At 36.2% G+C, this 18,181-nt stretch overlaps 1 protein-coding gene across 7 annotated transcripts; it reads left to right on the top strand.

Moving 5' to 3' along the window:
* Positions 1–9,974: 9,974 nt before the first annotated feature.
* On the top strand, positions 9,975–17,753 carry LOC112290517 (uncharacterized). 7 transcript variants are annotated; one of them, XM_090255427.1, is made up of 9 exons: positions 9,975–10,234; positions 11,262–11,528; positions 11,964–12,293; positions 12,485–14,204; positions 14,483–14,705; positions 15,131–15,438; positions 15,853–16,157; positions 16,352–16,493; positions 16,934–17,753. In XM_090255427.1, exons 2-9 carry the CDS (start codon positions 11,431–11,433, stop codon positions 17,177–17,179), a joined length of 3,372 nt encoding a protein of 1,123 aa, XP_090111553.1. In that variant the 5' UTR covers positions 9,975–10,234; positions 11,262–11,430; the 3' UTR covers positions 17,180–17,753. The 7 variants fall into 7 exon arrangements, with proteins under 7 accessions (XP_090111553.1, XP_090111552.1, XP_024392626.1 ...); XM_090255426.1 differs by having other exon boundaries at positions 10,010–10,234; positions 12,482–14,204; XM_024536858.3 differs by having other exon boundaries at positions 10,029–10,234; positions 11,266–11,528.
* The last annotated feature ends 428 nt before the right edge of the window (positions 17,754–18,181 follow it).

Raw genomic sequence — 18,181 nt, 5'->3', positions numbered from 1 at the left:
AAATCTAATCTATAGAGGATTATATTTTCTAGCCACAATAAATCTAAAATGATCAGATTAAAAAAAGACCTAATTATATTAAAAATTACGCAACTATTATGACTATTTATTGCTACATTTATAGAAAGTATTTCATGAATAATATCTCCAAAAGATAATAGATAGCCATCTATGACTTCTACATATACAAGTTTAGTTTTAACGATATTTTATGGCTTTTAACAAACTCTTCATCTAAGAAACAAGTTGAGGCTCTTGAATCTATCAAGGCAAAGGCTTTCTATTTATTAGGTCCTAAATGTACATTTATTGTAAAACAAAGAGAAGATTTTGATGAGAGAATAGGATTCTAGCTACAAGGTCTGTATTGTAATTAAATAATGTAGCTATAAGAATCATTTATATAAGATTCTAATTACATGGTCTGTATTGTAATTAAAAAAAATTATTTTTTAATATTTTCTCATCTTTGACAATCATATTCTTTATTTTGTAGTTGTGTTATTTTTTTAGATAATGTTGAGTAATGTACTTACCTTCTCTATAATATAAATATAGACCTTATTAATGACAACAAGTCTTTTCTTATTTAGTAAGAGGTTTAAAACATATCGCATCAATTTACATATCTTCTACTTCCAAATGTTTAGATTGAGAGGTTGTTGGTATTATCATTGAATTATAATAATATGGAGGTTCTCTTGTATAATTTTTAGATTGAAACTCAAAAAATCAATGTCATACTTCACAGCAAAATCAATTGCTTGATTCAATGTCTAAGAATCACATAAATTGAGTATCAATTTCTTTACCTCATATTGTAATCCATAAAAAAATTGGCTGATAAAGATAATATCATTTTACTTTACATCGATCACTAGTTATAAAAATTATGAAGTATATGATATTATTGATTAATTTTCTTGTCGCAAGATATAAATCTTATTTGTTGCAACTTAAATTGCATCATGTTCTCTATACATGGATTGAAATTCCGCCAAAAAAGCCTCCATATTATCCAATATTGGATCTTGTTATTCATGAAAAGATAAAAACCATAATAATGTTGAACTTGAAAGAAATGTACTAATAAATCTAACTTGTGATCCTAATATTGGATAGCTTTGAGGTTGAAATTCAATCGCAAATTCTACTTAATTGATAAATCCTCAAAACTTGGATTTTGTACTATCAAACTTCTTGACTAAAGTAACCCTAGGTTTTCTAATACTAGAAGGATGTTTTATTATAAGAGAAGGGATGTGATTTGGTATAGATATCGAAGGAGCACTTATCATATATATATCTTTACTTCTTGTTATTTTCAATTGCTCCAAGTGACAATAAACTGAGTTGGTGTATTGCAAGCATCAACTTCTCTAATTATTCTTGCATTTGTGCCATTACACTCTTCATTTAAGAAACTCTCCATAATAACACTTTAAAAAAAAATGTCTAATATTGCTAAAGACAAGTAGAAGAGAGAACTTGAAAACAAAGAAAATACTAAGAATAATATTAGTTTAGAAGACAGTAATTCGTAACTTCTAATACTTTTATGTCTTATTAAGAGAAAGGAGTAATCCACTCTTAATCAAGAAAAAGACAAAGCTCTAATATTATAAGTGTAATTTTGTCAATTTGTCGAAGACATAAACTGAAAAAAGATGCATAAATCTGAAAAATTTGTATCAAAAGAAAAGTGAAAAAATAAAAAGAAAAAAAAGTGTATATTAAAAAGAAATTAAAATTGCTATTGCCAAAAGATAATGAAATTAAAAACACTTGGATCTAGATTAAAAACAAGAAAGAAATTAATAAGAGTGAAAAAGGCTTTGTTCTTGCCTCTACATATATTATCTACCTTCAATCTATGTGGTGACATTCTATACGATCTCCAAAAATATGTTGACTTTATATGATACATATCTTGATTTGCAAGATAAGTTTTTTATATAAGCGCCATATAATTAGCTTATTCTATAAGCTATTAATACATGTAGCACATGGATAGCTTGTTGACTAAGTTTCTAATCTATCAATCAACTACAAATATATGTAAAGTCAAAACAATGTCTAGAAAGGTTTCAAGAAGTTTCTCTAGAAGGTATTATGAAATTAATCTATTTTTACTTACTTTTTTCTATTCATATTATTTAGATAATAATTATAGTAAATATATATTGATAAAATCTATACACATTTACAAATATTTGTCTTTTTTTATACAAATAAGATAAAAGCTCCTATTAAAAATTTAGAATGGTAAATGAGATTTTTAGCCAAGTTCTTATTAATGTATACATTAAATGTAGCCAACTTGTTTTGTAATAGATTATAAATTGATTCAAATGGTAATTGAACTCCATCTTGAAAATCAATGGAAAAATCATAGGAACAATGCTCTCAAAAGATATCTACATTCTTCTTTTCAAAAATATCTTAATAATCTTAATCTTGGCTTAGAATGCCATTTAAAGAATTTTTTCTATTGAAAATAAGTGTGGCATACATAGCAAAAGTTGATCCTTTTTTTGTAGCATGCATGAAAGATCTTAAACCTACAAATAAGAATTTGATTGTATTAAACTTATGAGTTTTTACTTCATTAGGAGAAACTTTGACTCAATTAGATTTCTTATAATCTTGAAGATTATATTTTTTTAATTACAATAATCCTAAAATAATTGAATTGGAGGAAGATCTAATAACATTAAATATTACTAAGTTTTTATAATTTTTAGTTATTATATCTAAAGAAATTATTTTATGAATAATATCTCCAATTGACAAAGAACAACCACCTATGACTTCTATATGTATAAGTTTGATTTTCTTTACTAAAGATATTTTTCTTTTTGACAAAATATTTGTTAAAAAAATAGATTGAAGATCATGAATCTAAAAAAATAAAAGACTTTGTAATTTTTTGGTCATAAACAAACTTCTATTATAAAGTAAGGTGAGGAATCTAAAAAAAAAAATAGAACCTTTACGAGATATTGTATAAGATTTTAGCTCTATAATATCTATTGTAACTAAAAAAAAACTTTTTTTTAATATATTATCCTCTTTGGCTATTATATTCTTCATTTTATAGTTATATTATTTTTTTGGAAAATTTTACATAATGTATTTAGGTTCTCCACAATATAAGTACAAAACTATCTTATAGTATCAAGTTTTTTTTTGCTCAATAAGAGGTTTGAAACATATTATGTCAATTTGCATAGATTTTAGTCTTGATGAATAAGTTTTTGTAAATTTAAGAGCTATCACCATAATTTGACTTGTACCTCTTTAATCAAATCTTTATTTTTGACATCTTATAAAAAATCAATCATTATATATAATGGCTTTGAATAATAAATTACTCCAATTAGTTTGATTTTGATATTTGTTAGTAATAAATCTTTGATGTATTCTTTAATCCATATCAAAATTGAATGTTAAAGGCTTTATCATTCTAATCCACGGCATAAGTAAGGTATTGGAATTCAAGAACATATATGGTGATTGAATATGGTTTTTATTGTAAAGATATAAGTTTAATCTTTACTACTCTTTTTCAATAAATTTCTCCAAAAGTAACAATAAATACTTCTAGGAAGGCATTTAGACAATAAAAAAGACTTGAATCTTTTTCCATCAATGGTTTGAATTAAGAAAGAACACTTGGAGTGAGATGTATGCCTTTGAATCCAATTTGAATAAATCTATCAAGGTATTAAAAAAGATACAACCTTACATAGAGCTTTTTTATTAAAAAAATCCTCAAAACTTTGATCTTCTTCCATTGAACTTCTCTAGCATATTTATCTTTGTCTCTCTTATATTTGTAGTAAAAAGACTTCTTAGATTTAGTTGTAAATTTGATCTACTTATTTCTTTCAATTGAACAACTTTTTGGCATAGACTTTGAATTTCATTCTTAATTTCTTTTAAAGGCATCAAAATACTACCTTCATAATTGACATTAGAAATATGTGACATTTCTACTTTAAGAATGTTAACAAGCTCATGAAGATCTGCAATATTTGCAAATTTATTCTCCCTTATAATGAAAGTAATAAGCATAAATTTTTCTTCTATAAACAATTCAAAGAAATCTATGAATCGAATTAAAGGAGGATAATCTACAACCTCTAATATCAAAATTTCCACAAAGAAGGATAGTCCACTTTCTTTAAGAAAAAAATTATTATAAATAAATTAGAATGTTAGTTTTAAAATAGGTAGTTTCCAACCTTTAAAATATAATAATAAAAGTAAGATAATCCACTCACTTTAAAGACAAATAAAATCAATAAGTTAATATTCTTGTCAAATTATCAAAGTAATAAATCTCAAAGAACTAAAAGATCAATACACTCTTGTGTCACTCAAAAGGATTAGAGAATCACTCAAAGATGGTATTATTTTAAACTAGAATGGCTATTGTCAAAGACAAAAAGATTAGAAAGCCTTGAAATAAGATTAAAGATTAGAAAGACATTGAGAAGAGTAAAGAAGGCTTCACTTTTGCTTCAATATATATTATTTAACTAAAAGCTATGTTACAATGTTCTATAGAATCTCCAACATGTGTCTTAACTTGTAAGGCAAAGTTTTCTATATGTTTGCTACATCATTAGCTTGTACCACAAGCTATCCATATATGCAACATGTGGCTAATTTATTGACCAAGTTTCTAGCCTACCAATCAATTGTAAACATGTGTGAAGTCAAATATACATTTATAAAACTTCTAAGAAGCTTTGCCACAAGATAATATCAAATCTACATACATTTATCTTTTACCTAGCACCTCTTATTTAAATAAATATGTATATCTGTGATAATTCCAACTTAATAAGTAGTTGAACTTATATTCATATTGTTTGATTTAAATCCACTTTTTATATCATTATACTTATTATGGTTCTAAAAAAATCTCAAAAATCAATGGACTTTTTAATTTTTAGTACTTAATATTTTTATATTATAAATAACAAAAAAAATTAGAATGGTTTGAACTTTTTGTGTTTCTTATTTATTGGAAATAAAAATAAAGTTCTTTTTTTAGGATTCTTATAATAGAATTGATTCTTCTATCCAAAGTGATTAATATTTGTACATATATAGTCTTTATATAGATTTATAAGAAAAATTATGGTTGATAAAATGATTATTTTTAATAACAAAGATATTAAAAAGATATGAACCAGAACTAGAATAAAAGAAATACATTGAAAAATTTTAAAATTTATTTTTATTTACTTCTTTTCATACCAATTAAAAGAAAAAGCCATGTAAAAGCTTTATGAGAACTAAGAAGTTTGTAGGTTAAGTTTTTAAGTTCAAAAAATACTCCTACTGTAGCATTTCTGCTGAATTCTATAATATTTTTCTATACATTAATATTTTTTTCACCAAGTTGTGAATTTATACAAGATCATTATTAATTTACTGTAAAAAATCACTTGAAAATATTGCCGTAACACTAGGTAACTAACATATTGTGATGAGAGGGTTAACCAACACAAACAAATAAACAAAAATAATAATAATAATAATAAATAAATAATCATATACATTGTAAGGGAAACTATGTCAACTTCAGTCTTAAAATTGCCTTCCATGGCAAAGACTATCATCATCTTTCAGCAACACTTGAACCATGAGATACATGGCCCTTGTAGGTATTTCTAAAACAACCCTTACCAAGAATGCTTACATTACTGGAATTGTCTGCAGCAATGTGAAAATCTCTTGAGCCACCGAAGTAGCACATCAGGGTCTTGTTGCTCTGGAACGTCGTTTTTACACATTTTAAGTTAGACATATGCCGAAGAGATTGGAGAATAAACTCACGTTGTGTTGATTAGCATGTTGATTTTGTATATTGACTCTAAACAGCTCTGAATTCTGCATGAAGCAAGTATAAGAATCGTGAATCGGGCGATCTATTGGCAAATTTAACTAGTACTATTCACATCAAAGACGTCTTGTTTTGAATAGAGTCACTCCACCAACAGATATACCGTCTTACTTTTCGCATTCTCTGTCTACACACGTGGTGGGAATTAGAAGAGGAACCAAGCAGGATCAAAGTTCAAAGAAATAACTTGTCACATACCAACGAACTCAAAAAATCAGTCTTTTAGTCATCACATCCTGAAATGCAAACATGAAAAATTGAGGTAGAAACACAATATTGTTAATGAGGTATCAATATTGTTAATGTTCGTAGGATTTGGAAGTGGAGGATCACTAGGACACTCCTTTCTTATGGCAAAACCGCACAAATTCAGATTTCTATCCGCTCTGTCAGATAGAACAAAAGTGCCATGACGTACATAGTTGTAAACTTCACTTCATTTGGCATAAAATATCAACAAATGACAGCAAATGTACAGAAATTGCATGTTCCAAAGCGGGTCAAAACTAATTGCTTCAAATGGCAAGATGTCATGTTTCTTTGAAGCTTAGACATTTTTCATTTTAAACTTCTAGACCTCTATAAACCATCTATGAAATCATCAGTTAAATCTGAACTTCCTTACAATGGTTAAAAACCCTTGATGTGACAACCACAGTGTGCAGAAATCTACATATCAAAGTTTTCAATGACAGATTCCTCACATGAACCGTCAAGTTAATTGTCCGAAACATACCTGCAATTAAAATGTGAAAATATTACTCATGTTGCAACTTGTATTACGTGAGATGCCACCCGTGACTATCATTAAAGCACAAGTCGCTTGCACATGCATAATCTTCACACTTCATAACAATCCAGAGAGGTTCTTGAACTTGCAGGGATTGCAAAGAAGACATGATGGCCACAAATGCTGAAAAACTTCACTTGAAGTAATTCAGGCCCACATTTGAAAATGGCTCTGAATACTAAGGTTGAAAACCATCGCTTCTTTTCATTCCTCCGATACCCAGGCCTCTGAGTTTTCTGTAAAGGACACGAGGTGTTGTGAGGAACATAGAAGAAACCCACATTCAGGATTTCCATTAGTACTATCCACAACCGAATAGAAAGACCATATGACGTGAAGCAGGGTGAGAACACCCCATTGCAACTATAATCCAGAAGCTTGGTTTCGCGTGCCTCTCTTGCCACCAGCTTTTCTCGTCATTGCTGGCTGTTCCTACGCTTCTGCTTGAGGTTCTTGTATTCATTTTAGGATGAGGATGCCAGCTGGTTTCATTCCACGTCAACTATTTCGGATTCCGCACTCTCTTTCCAGAAGACATTCTCTTGTAGCAGCGAATACGCCACTGTTCTTCTCCAACGGTACACATCGGGCCATGGCTATGTTGGACTGAACTATGTTGACATACCTGCAGTCCTCACAACATTATTTATCAATGAGCGAGAAGGTCTGATGCTGGACACAAATAAGGCTCGGAAACTCAGAACAAGATCGAAGAAAAAAACGGAAAAAAACATGTATGTAGAGAAAGATGTATCAAGAAGTCTTGGTTCTCTAATTTTTCGCACTCCGTGTCGTTTAATAATTCACTTGCAATTTGCACATTTGAGATAGACCACAATTTTACTCGGAGATAATGTGTGTTCCCTGCTTGGTTCTTGATCAATTTACAATTATTAATCACAATGAGCAATAGTTGTAAATGTTGCAAGAGTTCTTTCATTTCGTGTGTCCCAACTACAAACCCTGATGAAAGAAATAGTTCTAAGTCATACTATTAGCACAACACTCTTCCCACAGTCTGCGTTCAACATGCATATCGGGTAATCATGGTGTGAAAGGTGCTGAGAAACCGGAACTGGACTGTATGTTGTCCTCGCCTACCGCCTTCCCAAAAGTCCCTACGACGATTCTCACTGGTCGGTGCTCATCATGGTGCAAAGCTGAGTGAATGACTGATTAGAAAAAGTAGAAGGTTCTAACCCCAGGCTCAACACAACTACTCCGTCAGGGGTTTGTAGCAAGAAATGAGTGCTGAGGACCTTCTCCTGCAGCCGCAACGAGACCTGTCTTTCGATCCTCTTCCTCAATCTCAGCTTCAACTTGTGGACACATACACCCAACTTATCTGTATCTTCCGTTCACAACGCAGTAAAATCACACAAAGACACGCAATGACCTAAAATCGTCCTAGGAGATGTATGCAACAGGGTTTAGGTTGGATAAAGCTTGCACAGTGACTCGTGAGAGCGAGCGGCCTGGCTGGCTGCAGCTAGCAACAGGAGAACCAGATGACAATAAACTCCTCATCAATCGGAGCTATTCCCACCATGAAACTCGTGCATCTGACAGCTTGATCCCGATATTCCCTCCCTCTTTGAAAGGGGCACACACTTGTTGCATCAACGAGAAAGACTGTAAATGAGGGAGTTTATAGTAATTTAAGTATATCTAATAAGTTATCAGTATAGATGTCATGGAAGCAAGATAATACATCGTTATGTGCATCTCATTTGTACATATATAATATTTGCTTGCTTTAATTTTCCATCACAATTACTGTGAAAGGTTGAAATAAAAATAAAATAAAATGTCGTATTCTATTATTGCAATATATATTTGTACATCTCAATTATTGTAGATTTTTTATTGAATAATACTTCCATGAATATACTGTGGACTTTAAATTGGAAACGAACTCGATTCAAATTGTGTTTAATAATTTTATTCAATGACAATTACAAGATACTACACATTCTGATTAATTTTTTTATGTGAAATACTTTTATTGATACTTTAAAACAATGGACTTCAAAACACGTGTTTGTTAACAGTAGTTAAAATACAGAAAATGCAAATATCTTTCCATATATTTTATGTTTATTTCTTTGAACTTATGAATTAAATAGTTTTGCTTCAAGGCATACTTTATCTTGTTAATAAAATAATATAAACCAATCAAAAACAAAAAAATCATTATAATAATGAGACAAGAATAGAAATTGCAAAAAACTCCATTTAATCATCAACATGTCTTACACACCAAAGTAGTAGTTTATATATTTATTTAACTCTATTTTTGGATGCAATATGAATTATTATTACAATTATTAAAATGTGTGCTCAGAAGATAAACATGAAGCATTTTCATTGCTAAAAATTCACAGACTCAAAAGAGATCTTTATGAAAGAACATTACAGCTGGAATTATGATAACGGAGATTGCAAATGTGTCCATTTTTTTGTTTTCATTGAATACATACGATCAAACAATTACTAAATTAACATACGAGATATATGCACATCCTATTTTATACAAGCAGTGCATGCATTGTACTAAATTGATACGAAAAACATTTCCACATGCAGAAACTTCAGTAGGTGAACCTATTACGCACTGGGCACTTCTATTTGCTTCCAAGCTTAAAATAGACATCGGTTTAGCCAATCTAACAACATTAAATGCACCGAATTGGGTCATTTCAAAGTTGACCCTTCGTTTGTGGGGCACGAAAATAGTAAAAAAAAAGTAAGAGAAAGCATTCTAAAAAAACAATGACAAATGTTTCATTCGAATTAAGCCAATCATAGACGTTTTCATCCATGTGCTTCATCCACAGAAGTCTGGATGAACCTCGTGAATAGACCCCCAGCGAGGTGAGCGAGGTGACGGAATGGCGACGAAAAGAGGTAGCTGGGGGTCAGGGAACGCGGAATATTTGTTCGTTCTCAGTGGTGGATGAAGTTCGCAGTTCTCATGTATGCGAACTCCGTACACTTGGACACGCATGCACCGGCGGGGCCTGGTGAAACCCTCCCTTGAACCACGGAACTGTTCGGCCCTCGATACTGGTGACTAGGTTTAGTAAATGAAGCAGCGACGGAAAGTGACCGATCACCGAGGAGAGTGAGGGAGCACGAGTGGCCGTGACCGTGGCAGTGGCCGCTACCGTCGCCCGACACCCGCGAACTGACGGCTGCGGTCGGTCCCCGTGTCCCCTTCCCCAGGAGCACCCCACCCGCTTTGTCTCCCCTCGCCTCTGCTTCTCACGACTCCAGGACTCGTGAGGTTGTGCGCATCTGCGCGCGTGCTTCAAGTGCGCAACGTTTCTAACTTACCGTTGACTGTTTCCTCTGTACTGTGGAAGCCTACTGTTGTTGTGTGTTGTGCCGCATTGTGAAGGCGGCGGAGAGCGGCGCGTCTTGGGAGGATTTTGTTAGGGGATTGGTTCGGGAGCCAGGGTGGAGTCGAGTGGAGCTTGGCCTCCCCTAGCTGGGAGGTGAGGTTCACTGTATCGCTCTTGTTGGTGAGTGAGCTGAACTGAACTACTTTTAGCTTCAACTGGTGGGTTAAGTGAGTGCTGGGTACTTCGTGGCTTGCTTGGCTTCGTGTCTGGTTTCGTGCTTTAGCTTGTTTTGGTGTGTTCGGGTGGAGGCAGTGTTGGTCTGTGGCGTCGAGCTGGCATTGTCTTGCAGAGGTCCTGTAGCTATTCGTTTGCGGCTAAGAGATTGTAGACAGAGCTTATTGGTTTCTGTGTGGCTCTATCTTCTTCTTCTTTTTTTCTTTTTTTTTTTTTTTTTCGTTTTTTTGTTTGTTTGTTTGTTTGTTGTTTAGATGGCTAAGTGGGCCCTCTCTTTGTTGCACATTGTGTTACGAGCTTGGTGTATCGCCAATGTAACCATGGATTCAATCCGGTTAGTTTTTTATGGCTCTTTTCTGGCTGTAGTTTTCAAGAGCTGCTATTCTGTGTCATCTACAAGCTTAAAGTGCGCATTGTACTTGCTTGATAGAAGGAAAGCTTCTAATGCAAGTTGTCGTACACCCTCATCCCCGTGAAGAGTTTATTTTTCGTTTTAGTCTAAGCCTCCGATCAGTTGATCTTGTGCTACTGTTACAGCTCGCGACATTAGTACGCAATGTTAAGCATCAGGCGTCCGCAGCAACCATCTCATTTTTTTTCTTTCCCCCGTTAAGATTGAGAGTGTGAAAGATCAGGACTTGGGTTTCTCTGAAAGACCTAGTGTTCGAAAGAGAGGGAGTTTTTTCTTCATTATGCAGTAATTAAATGTAGATGCACTGCACGAATGTTTGAAATAAGCATTGTATGGTCTTACACCTCCATTCACATTAGCCAACCTATATGAATCTGAAGTTTTTAAGTTAAACGCCACAATGTAGTGACCATGTATGAAGATGACACTCATTTTTCCGCATAGATCTGTGACTTGCGATTATCAAGGGCTCGTGGATCAGAGCTGCACAGTTAAGTTGTATTGGTTGGATCACGAGCATTGAAATTTTTAATTTCATCAGTTGCGTCTGTTTGTATGCAGGTAGGAAGTTGAGCACGCACATCTTCAGCGCTTGTTGGTTATGATATGCTTACTCTATGGAAGTAACGAGGGCTTGAAGTTAGGTTGATATAATGCAGAGAAAGCAACCGTCTTTCTAGACTGGAGTGTGGTTACTCGTGTCGCGCAGTAGGGCTAACGTTTGTATTTCATGGAGATGGAAAAGCACATGAGGGAAAACTGGAAGCAAAAAATATGGGCCAGTTCAAGACAGCGAATTGCTGACACCTATCAACGTGCTTCTTCCATGTAGGGTGCCCGCTTTCTTTTTGCCCTGCATCCCTTCTCTCTTCTTTTTCTTCCCCTTCTTTCGAAAGTCTTGTCATGATCACCATGTTGGAATTTCACGACCTTACGAATAACAGAAAATTTCATTGCCATAGTTTGGTGTCCTTCGAAGTTTCAGTGTCAGTAAGGTAAATCTTTCTCGCGTATTTGGTTCATTTGGATTGTTGCATTTGCTTCACTTCGCAGTGACCTTTTGTATGATCGTGTACCTCAATCTATCTGGACCTTGGTCGTGCACAAAAAAAAGCTGTAGTATGATTTCCAGCAATCTGCGCATACAACTAGTAAACGGTATTGTTCCGAATTAACACATTCTGCCTCCAATTAGCAGCATGACTATCATTCGAGTCTTCAGATTAGATGCTGATGGATTGAGGCGTTGGTGGTTCATTGCAGCGATGTAGAGGCGCTCTTGAAAATTTCCGTTCTAGGAAACGTGGGTAACGAGATGCTCAAGCATGCGCAGCGAAAGACGTCTGTTATAGGGAACGTGGGGAAGGACATGCTCAACCACGCTCGGCGAAAGTATGAATCTAACGGCCTAGAGAAGCATTTGAAGCTGAGGCAGTTCTTTACACGGTTGCGCTTGGGGCGCTTTGGATATTTACTGTTGGTATTTGCCGCTCTTGGCACATTGACTGTACCATTGATGTTCCAGGATGCATTACCTGCGCAGTTGGATCAAGATTTGGCAAGAGATATGAACGCACAGTACACTAAAGAAAGGTGATTTTCTTTGTATCGTGTTATTTGATTTAATGTGATGGTAGCATCCTTTGTAGCTTATCACAATGCAAATTTGGTGACGTCAATGTCTGTTTCAGTCTCTAGGCTATTGACATTCCTGAGTACTTCTCGTTGGAAGCAGGATTCACTGTTTTGCAGCATTCTGACGCTGGGTTGGGGTCTGTTAGCAGAGGGGTTGATGAACCTTTCAATCGAAAGATAAAGCTCGCAGAGGAGAAAATTATTTATGAAGAAGGGAAAGAATCATCAGAAATAGTTGGAAACGAACATGGCCACTTAACTGGAGTATCAGACACAGAAAAGAGCGAAGAAGACGAGTTAGCTTCCAAAGGGAAGACAGCAGCATTGCTTGTTTCCGAAGACGTAAAGCTTTCTGATCCTGCGCAGCTGTGGAGGAAACCTGATCAAACAGAGGGGGAATCATCTGAAGTCCTGCATGTCCCTTTTGACAGGAAGTCAGAAGTTGATATCTCTGGTGGAAGAACCGAGAGGCAGCACAAAAGAACACCATCGAAGGCTTCAAGACGGAGACGAAATAGGTCGAAACATTTGAGTGTCGTCGAAGAAGAACCCAAGCGCGCTCATAGAAAGAATGAAGCTGGTTTCCATGACAGAAGATCTGAACGGGGTGACAAGGTCGATTCACATGCAACTGTGTCATCGGTAGAGGCCTTCTCATCTAATAGCATTGAGGAAACATCGAACATAGCTCCTCCAGGAGCTCACTTCACTAATGATACTGAGGGGTCATCCAATGGATTTAATGAAGCTTTTAAAGAAGTGCTGAAGCTTGCAAGCGAAGCCAATCAAACAGCAGGTAAAAACTCTGTTCATTTGCAGGAAAAGAATTCGGTGACAGAGTCCTTATCCGCTGATAAATCTGCTGAGCTCGATGTGCAAGCGATTGGAAGTGTTGATGTGGTTTCTCAAAAACTTTCAGAAGAAAGAGAACAGACTGCTGAGAATGGCACACTTGCTTCAGTCGGGCTTAATCCCGAGGAACATGACCGCGACATATCAGTACATGAAGGCAAAGACATTGAACTAGAGGTTTCTCATTCTAATCAGACCGAGTCCACGTCTGCCAGGGAAGAAGGTGCAATTGAAACTCTCGAAGTGGTTCCAGTTGAGGAGAAAAATAACCCCCAAATTGTTAACCTGTCCGACAAGATGGAAAACTCCCGTAACGATGAATCACAGACCAGCACAGCGAATTCAGGATCTGAGGGAACTACGACGGCTGGTGACACGAAGATCAATGCCTCGGATTCTCGAGAAGATGTCGGTAGCTCTAATGAGTCGAACATCGTCCAAGGAAGTGACCCTGTGGTTGACGTAGTTGAACCTAGCAGAGAAGCCAATAATCACTTGCAGAGTTCTAGTGCTGTAGATGGAGGAAAACTCGCCGATTCTATGGAAAATAATAAAAATACCCCAGATTCACAGGACGAGGGCAACTCTAAGGTAACTGGTGCGGTAGACGGCAGTTCCTCCGAAGAACATGAAATGCAAACTGAAGTTCGTCAAGAGAACAGCAATGAGTTACCTCAAGAATCTGTGATAATCTCATCATTGAGACAGAGAGCAGCATCTGGTACTCTAAGATCCGGATTGTTGAACGTGGAGGCGATAGATTTGCAGCACTGGCAATTTCTTGCTGGTGAAAGTCCTATAGTCGTGCCACTTGAGAGAGTGAACGAGGGTATGGACTGGACTGAATTCTATCCAGAATGGATCGATGAAGAAGAAAAGTACGGAACTCCAAAGTGTCCTGCAGTTCCTATGCCAAAGGTCAGCTCAGAAGTAAAGCTGGATATGGTGATTGCACGTGCATCTTGCTCTGTCTCCTCATCACTCCATGAAGTTTGGAAACAACCCGCTTCCCTACAGGTATTACTTTGGTCGTGACGTACGAAGTGATGTACATTTTCTCTTTCCTTTCAACTTGATTTTTAAAATAAAATAAAATATAATAAAATATTTTTTTGTCTGGATGCCATGAAGAGCTTTTAATAATGAATTGATCTTTTTTTTTTTTATTAGAACACATTCTCATGTTGATTTTATTTCTTGTCAAATTCAGTTTGAAATCTTATTACGTGGTGTCAATGCTCGTACCTCGCGGTGCTAATTCTTATGACCTTTGGCTTGCAATCACAATTCAACAGGTCCTACTTGGAGCTGCAAGTCTTGCTGTGAATGCAGGGAACGGGAATGTTTATGTGCTCATCTTGAGTGAATGTCGGCCTCTTGTGAATCTTTTCTCGTGTGGAGAACTTCTGGAGCACCGTGATCAGGGCTGGCTTTATCAAGTTAATATAGAGCAACTTAGAAAGCGGATTTCGATGCCTGTTGGGTCGTGCCAGCTTTCAATTCCTCTTGAAGGACAAGGTACATCGAAGTTGTTTGTCACCTTCTTTTCTGAAAAAATAGTGGTTTCCTATTCTAATATCACGTAACCGAAGTTCTAAAGGGATGTCTGTCGTGGTGAAGGTTTATCCTCAATACATTTATAGAAGTAGTAAATCCCCGTTACATTTATAGAATTTCAGCTAAGACTTTCAGCGTAACAGTTTGCCATATTTCTGAAGAAGTGATCCCCTGAGTCCCAGTTGAGTTTGAATGTAATGAATGAATAGATCCCACCTTGCACAAAATTAGAGGGATTTTAAAATTGAGGGTAGCGCTGGTAACAAGGTTTGGAATCGCATTTGCTTACCTGTGTGAACGTAGCCACAATGGTTCTTATGTACACAATTCAAAGAATTTTACAATCTGTGAATGAACATTACCTTCGTGTGGTTTCCGTTTTGCAGATTCCTCATTGAAAATGGGAGATTCGGACTCGCAGAAAGAGGCATACGCTACCATTCTTCACTCTGGATCAGATTATGTGTGTGGAGCAATTGCAACGGCTCACAGTATCCGCAAGTCGGGTTCTACCAGGGATCTTGTCATACTTGTGGATAGCAGTATTTCGCCTGAGCAAAGGCAAGCACTGCAGGAAGCTGGGTGGAAGGTTCGTGATTTGGAAAGAGTATATAAGTCGTACACAGTTGAAGGGAAGCAATACGAGAGAGACTTCAGCAGATTTCGGTTGTGGCAGCTTACTGAATACAACAAGGTTAACCTCCCATCTCCAATTCTACATTTTCTAAATATTTGGAATTTTTAATTTATTTTATCCACCTGTTTGCTTGTGATACCAAGCCCTTCTGATTCTTTTCTCAACCTGCCAAATTATTGTTCAAAATTCTGTAGTCAGTGTTGGAAATTTAGGTAGTAACTCCGGCTAGGGATCATCCATGTTCTGTGTTTGATTAGTAACGATTACTTGGTGCAAACTGTGTATAAGACTGTTCATCTATGTTGCTGAACAGCCGAAGTGGCACATCGGTTTAATTGTCGGGTTGCTTGATGGCATTCAACATCGGAATTTGACTTTTCTATGTTGTACATCTTGTAAACATGCCTGGAGTGTACAATATATGTGAAGTGATTGGTGTAAGTACTTATGGGTTGCGCACTGTTTATTCAGGTCATTTATGTTGAGGCGGATGTTCTTGTGCTTCGCAACCTTGACCATCTTTTTACGATGCCAGAAATTTCGGCAAGTGGAAGCACCAAGACCTTGTTCAATTCTGGTGTGATGGTCATTGAGCCTTCGAGTTGTACTTTTCAACTTTTTGTGGATGAGATGGAGAAGAGTGAATCAGAGATTGGTGGTGACTGGGATTTCTTCAACAGAATTTTCCCTTGGTGGCACCGAATTCCTAGACACATGAATTATCTGAAGTATTTCTGGACAAGATCACGAACCAGTGAGGTTAACTACTCGAACAGGTCAGCTTAAGATTTCAAAGTTTTGAATCTTATTTTAACGTTGAAATTACAAACTGTTGGATGCATTCCTCGGTAGGTTACGAGTGACTACTTGTGTAAAAAATTTAGTGCTCATAGTTGTTTTAACTTTTTTTTCACCCCCTGCGATTGGCTGACTTCAGAGTTTGTGCTTTTTTTAATTTGAACTTGCGCAGGCTGTTTTCCTCGGACCCTCCTCAGTTGTATGCAATTCATTACTGGGGATACAAACCCTGGCAATGCTTTAGAGACTACGACTGCAACTGGAATTCCAACCAGCATTTTGCTAGTGATGAAGCCCATGCTCGATGGTTCAAGGTACAATGTCACTCTCTTTGATTTCAAGATGGAGCTAGCATTCCTCCGGCATTTTAGTATGTGAAGCGAAGATGGTCTGATTTGATGCTATCATGTGCCTGTATCGCTATAGTTGAAACCAGTGGCTTTATTTATTGTAAAGTTTCTGTTGTTATATGAAATTTGAATTAGTAATTGCATGACACATGTAGGTTTCGTATGTCGGTCCTTAAAGTATTTAATTAGGTTTAACAGGAATTTTTTTGCTCCAGTTCTCAAGTCGCACTGTTTAAACTACCCCTGTATGGCCAAGTTGCAATGTCATATTGTTGTCGATTCGTCAGTTTCACCATACTCTAGGTGAATGCAGAAAATACAGATAAAACATTCCGTAGACCTAGTTTATGATTCTTTCTAGCGAATCTTGTTGCAGCTGGTTTGATGTTCTTTTTGTGAAACAGGTTTACGATGAGTTACCAGAGAATCTGCAGAAACATTGCGCACTCTCTACAGGCACAAAAGCGTATCTTGAACATAACAGGAGGACAGCTGAGGCCGCAGCACTAGAAGATAAGCACTGGGCTATCACCATCAAAGATCCTAGGCTGAATGTCTGCCAAGAAGGTCATTGTGACTGGAAGGCACTGCTCTCAATCTGGGACAAGACCGTCAACACCACAAGTGCGGTGGTGGTCTCGACCAGGTGAGAGCAGGAACGAGATGTCCTGTGTAACTGACGCTGGTAACATTTACCAACTCCTTCGTTCATGGATGAACACCTCTACACTGCCGCGAAGAATGACAATTATGAAGATCAATGAGTTTGGTTTCTCAAGTCACCTCTGCTCAAAATAGGGAGATTTCTTACAATTCTGAGAGCTTTTGATAATATTATCATGTCAAGACATTCTAGTGCTGAATAGGGAGGCTTTCTAGTACTTGGCACGTGACTTCAGAATCTTCTGGAGATTGCATGTGTGAGAATCTCATTTCTCGTGGTCATCCCAAACCTGGCTGAATTCCTAAAGCCATTCAAAGTTGTTCTGCAAGTGAAGAACCTCAACGACTTTTGCTCGGAAGATGAGTCACTTTTGGGAGTCTCTGAAGCATGTTGAGGTTTGCATTCCGCTTTGAGTGTGAATCGGCACTCGCTTCAGCCTCAGGATGCCTATCACCAAAGTTGAAGTTAGCAATATGGTTGAGACCGTTCATGTGATTATTATTCAGTTGGTCTTTGTAACAATATCTATAATCAATGTATTCACAACTAGGTTTTCTTTAGTTGAGTATCAGCTGCTTCCTGGACGCGTGCGGCTCTGCAAACCATGAATAATTTAATTGAAGTACTTTTTTTTTTAATCAAATCATGTTTTGCCCTAAGTTGCACTAGTTAAGATGGTGAACATACAAGTCAGGAGCAATTTTTAATAAAATGACATCAGGAGCTTTGATAGGTTTGGACTACACAATGCCAAGTAGTCCAAGCTGAAAACCTTACAGTCATCACTTGTGCTTCGTCTACTTGTTCAAGTGCAGTTGTAGTTTCTTTATGGACACCAGACAGACAACCGCATGTTTCCCTTCAGAACCCAGTTTATCCGGAAATAGTTATCACTGGAGAGGCACCTCAATAAAGTCTGACTGTACCTATTTAAACTCTCCACCAAGCTTTGCTTGAAAGCAATCTAAGGTGTGAACCATTCACTGTA

The sequence above is a fragment of the Physcomitrium patens genome, chromosome 13 (assembly GCF_059467195.1).
Source record: "Physcomitrium patens ecotype Gransden chromosome 13, ASM5946719v1, whole genome shotgun sequence".
Taxonomy (NCBI): domain Eukaryota; kingdom Viridiplantae; phylum Streptophyta; class Bryopsida; order Funariales; family Funariaceae; genus Physcomitrium; species Physcomitrium patens.
Note: the sequence above shows the minus strand (reverse complement) of the source record. Positions and strands in the feature narration are given on the sequence as shown.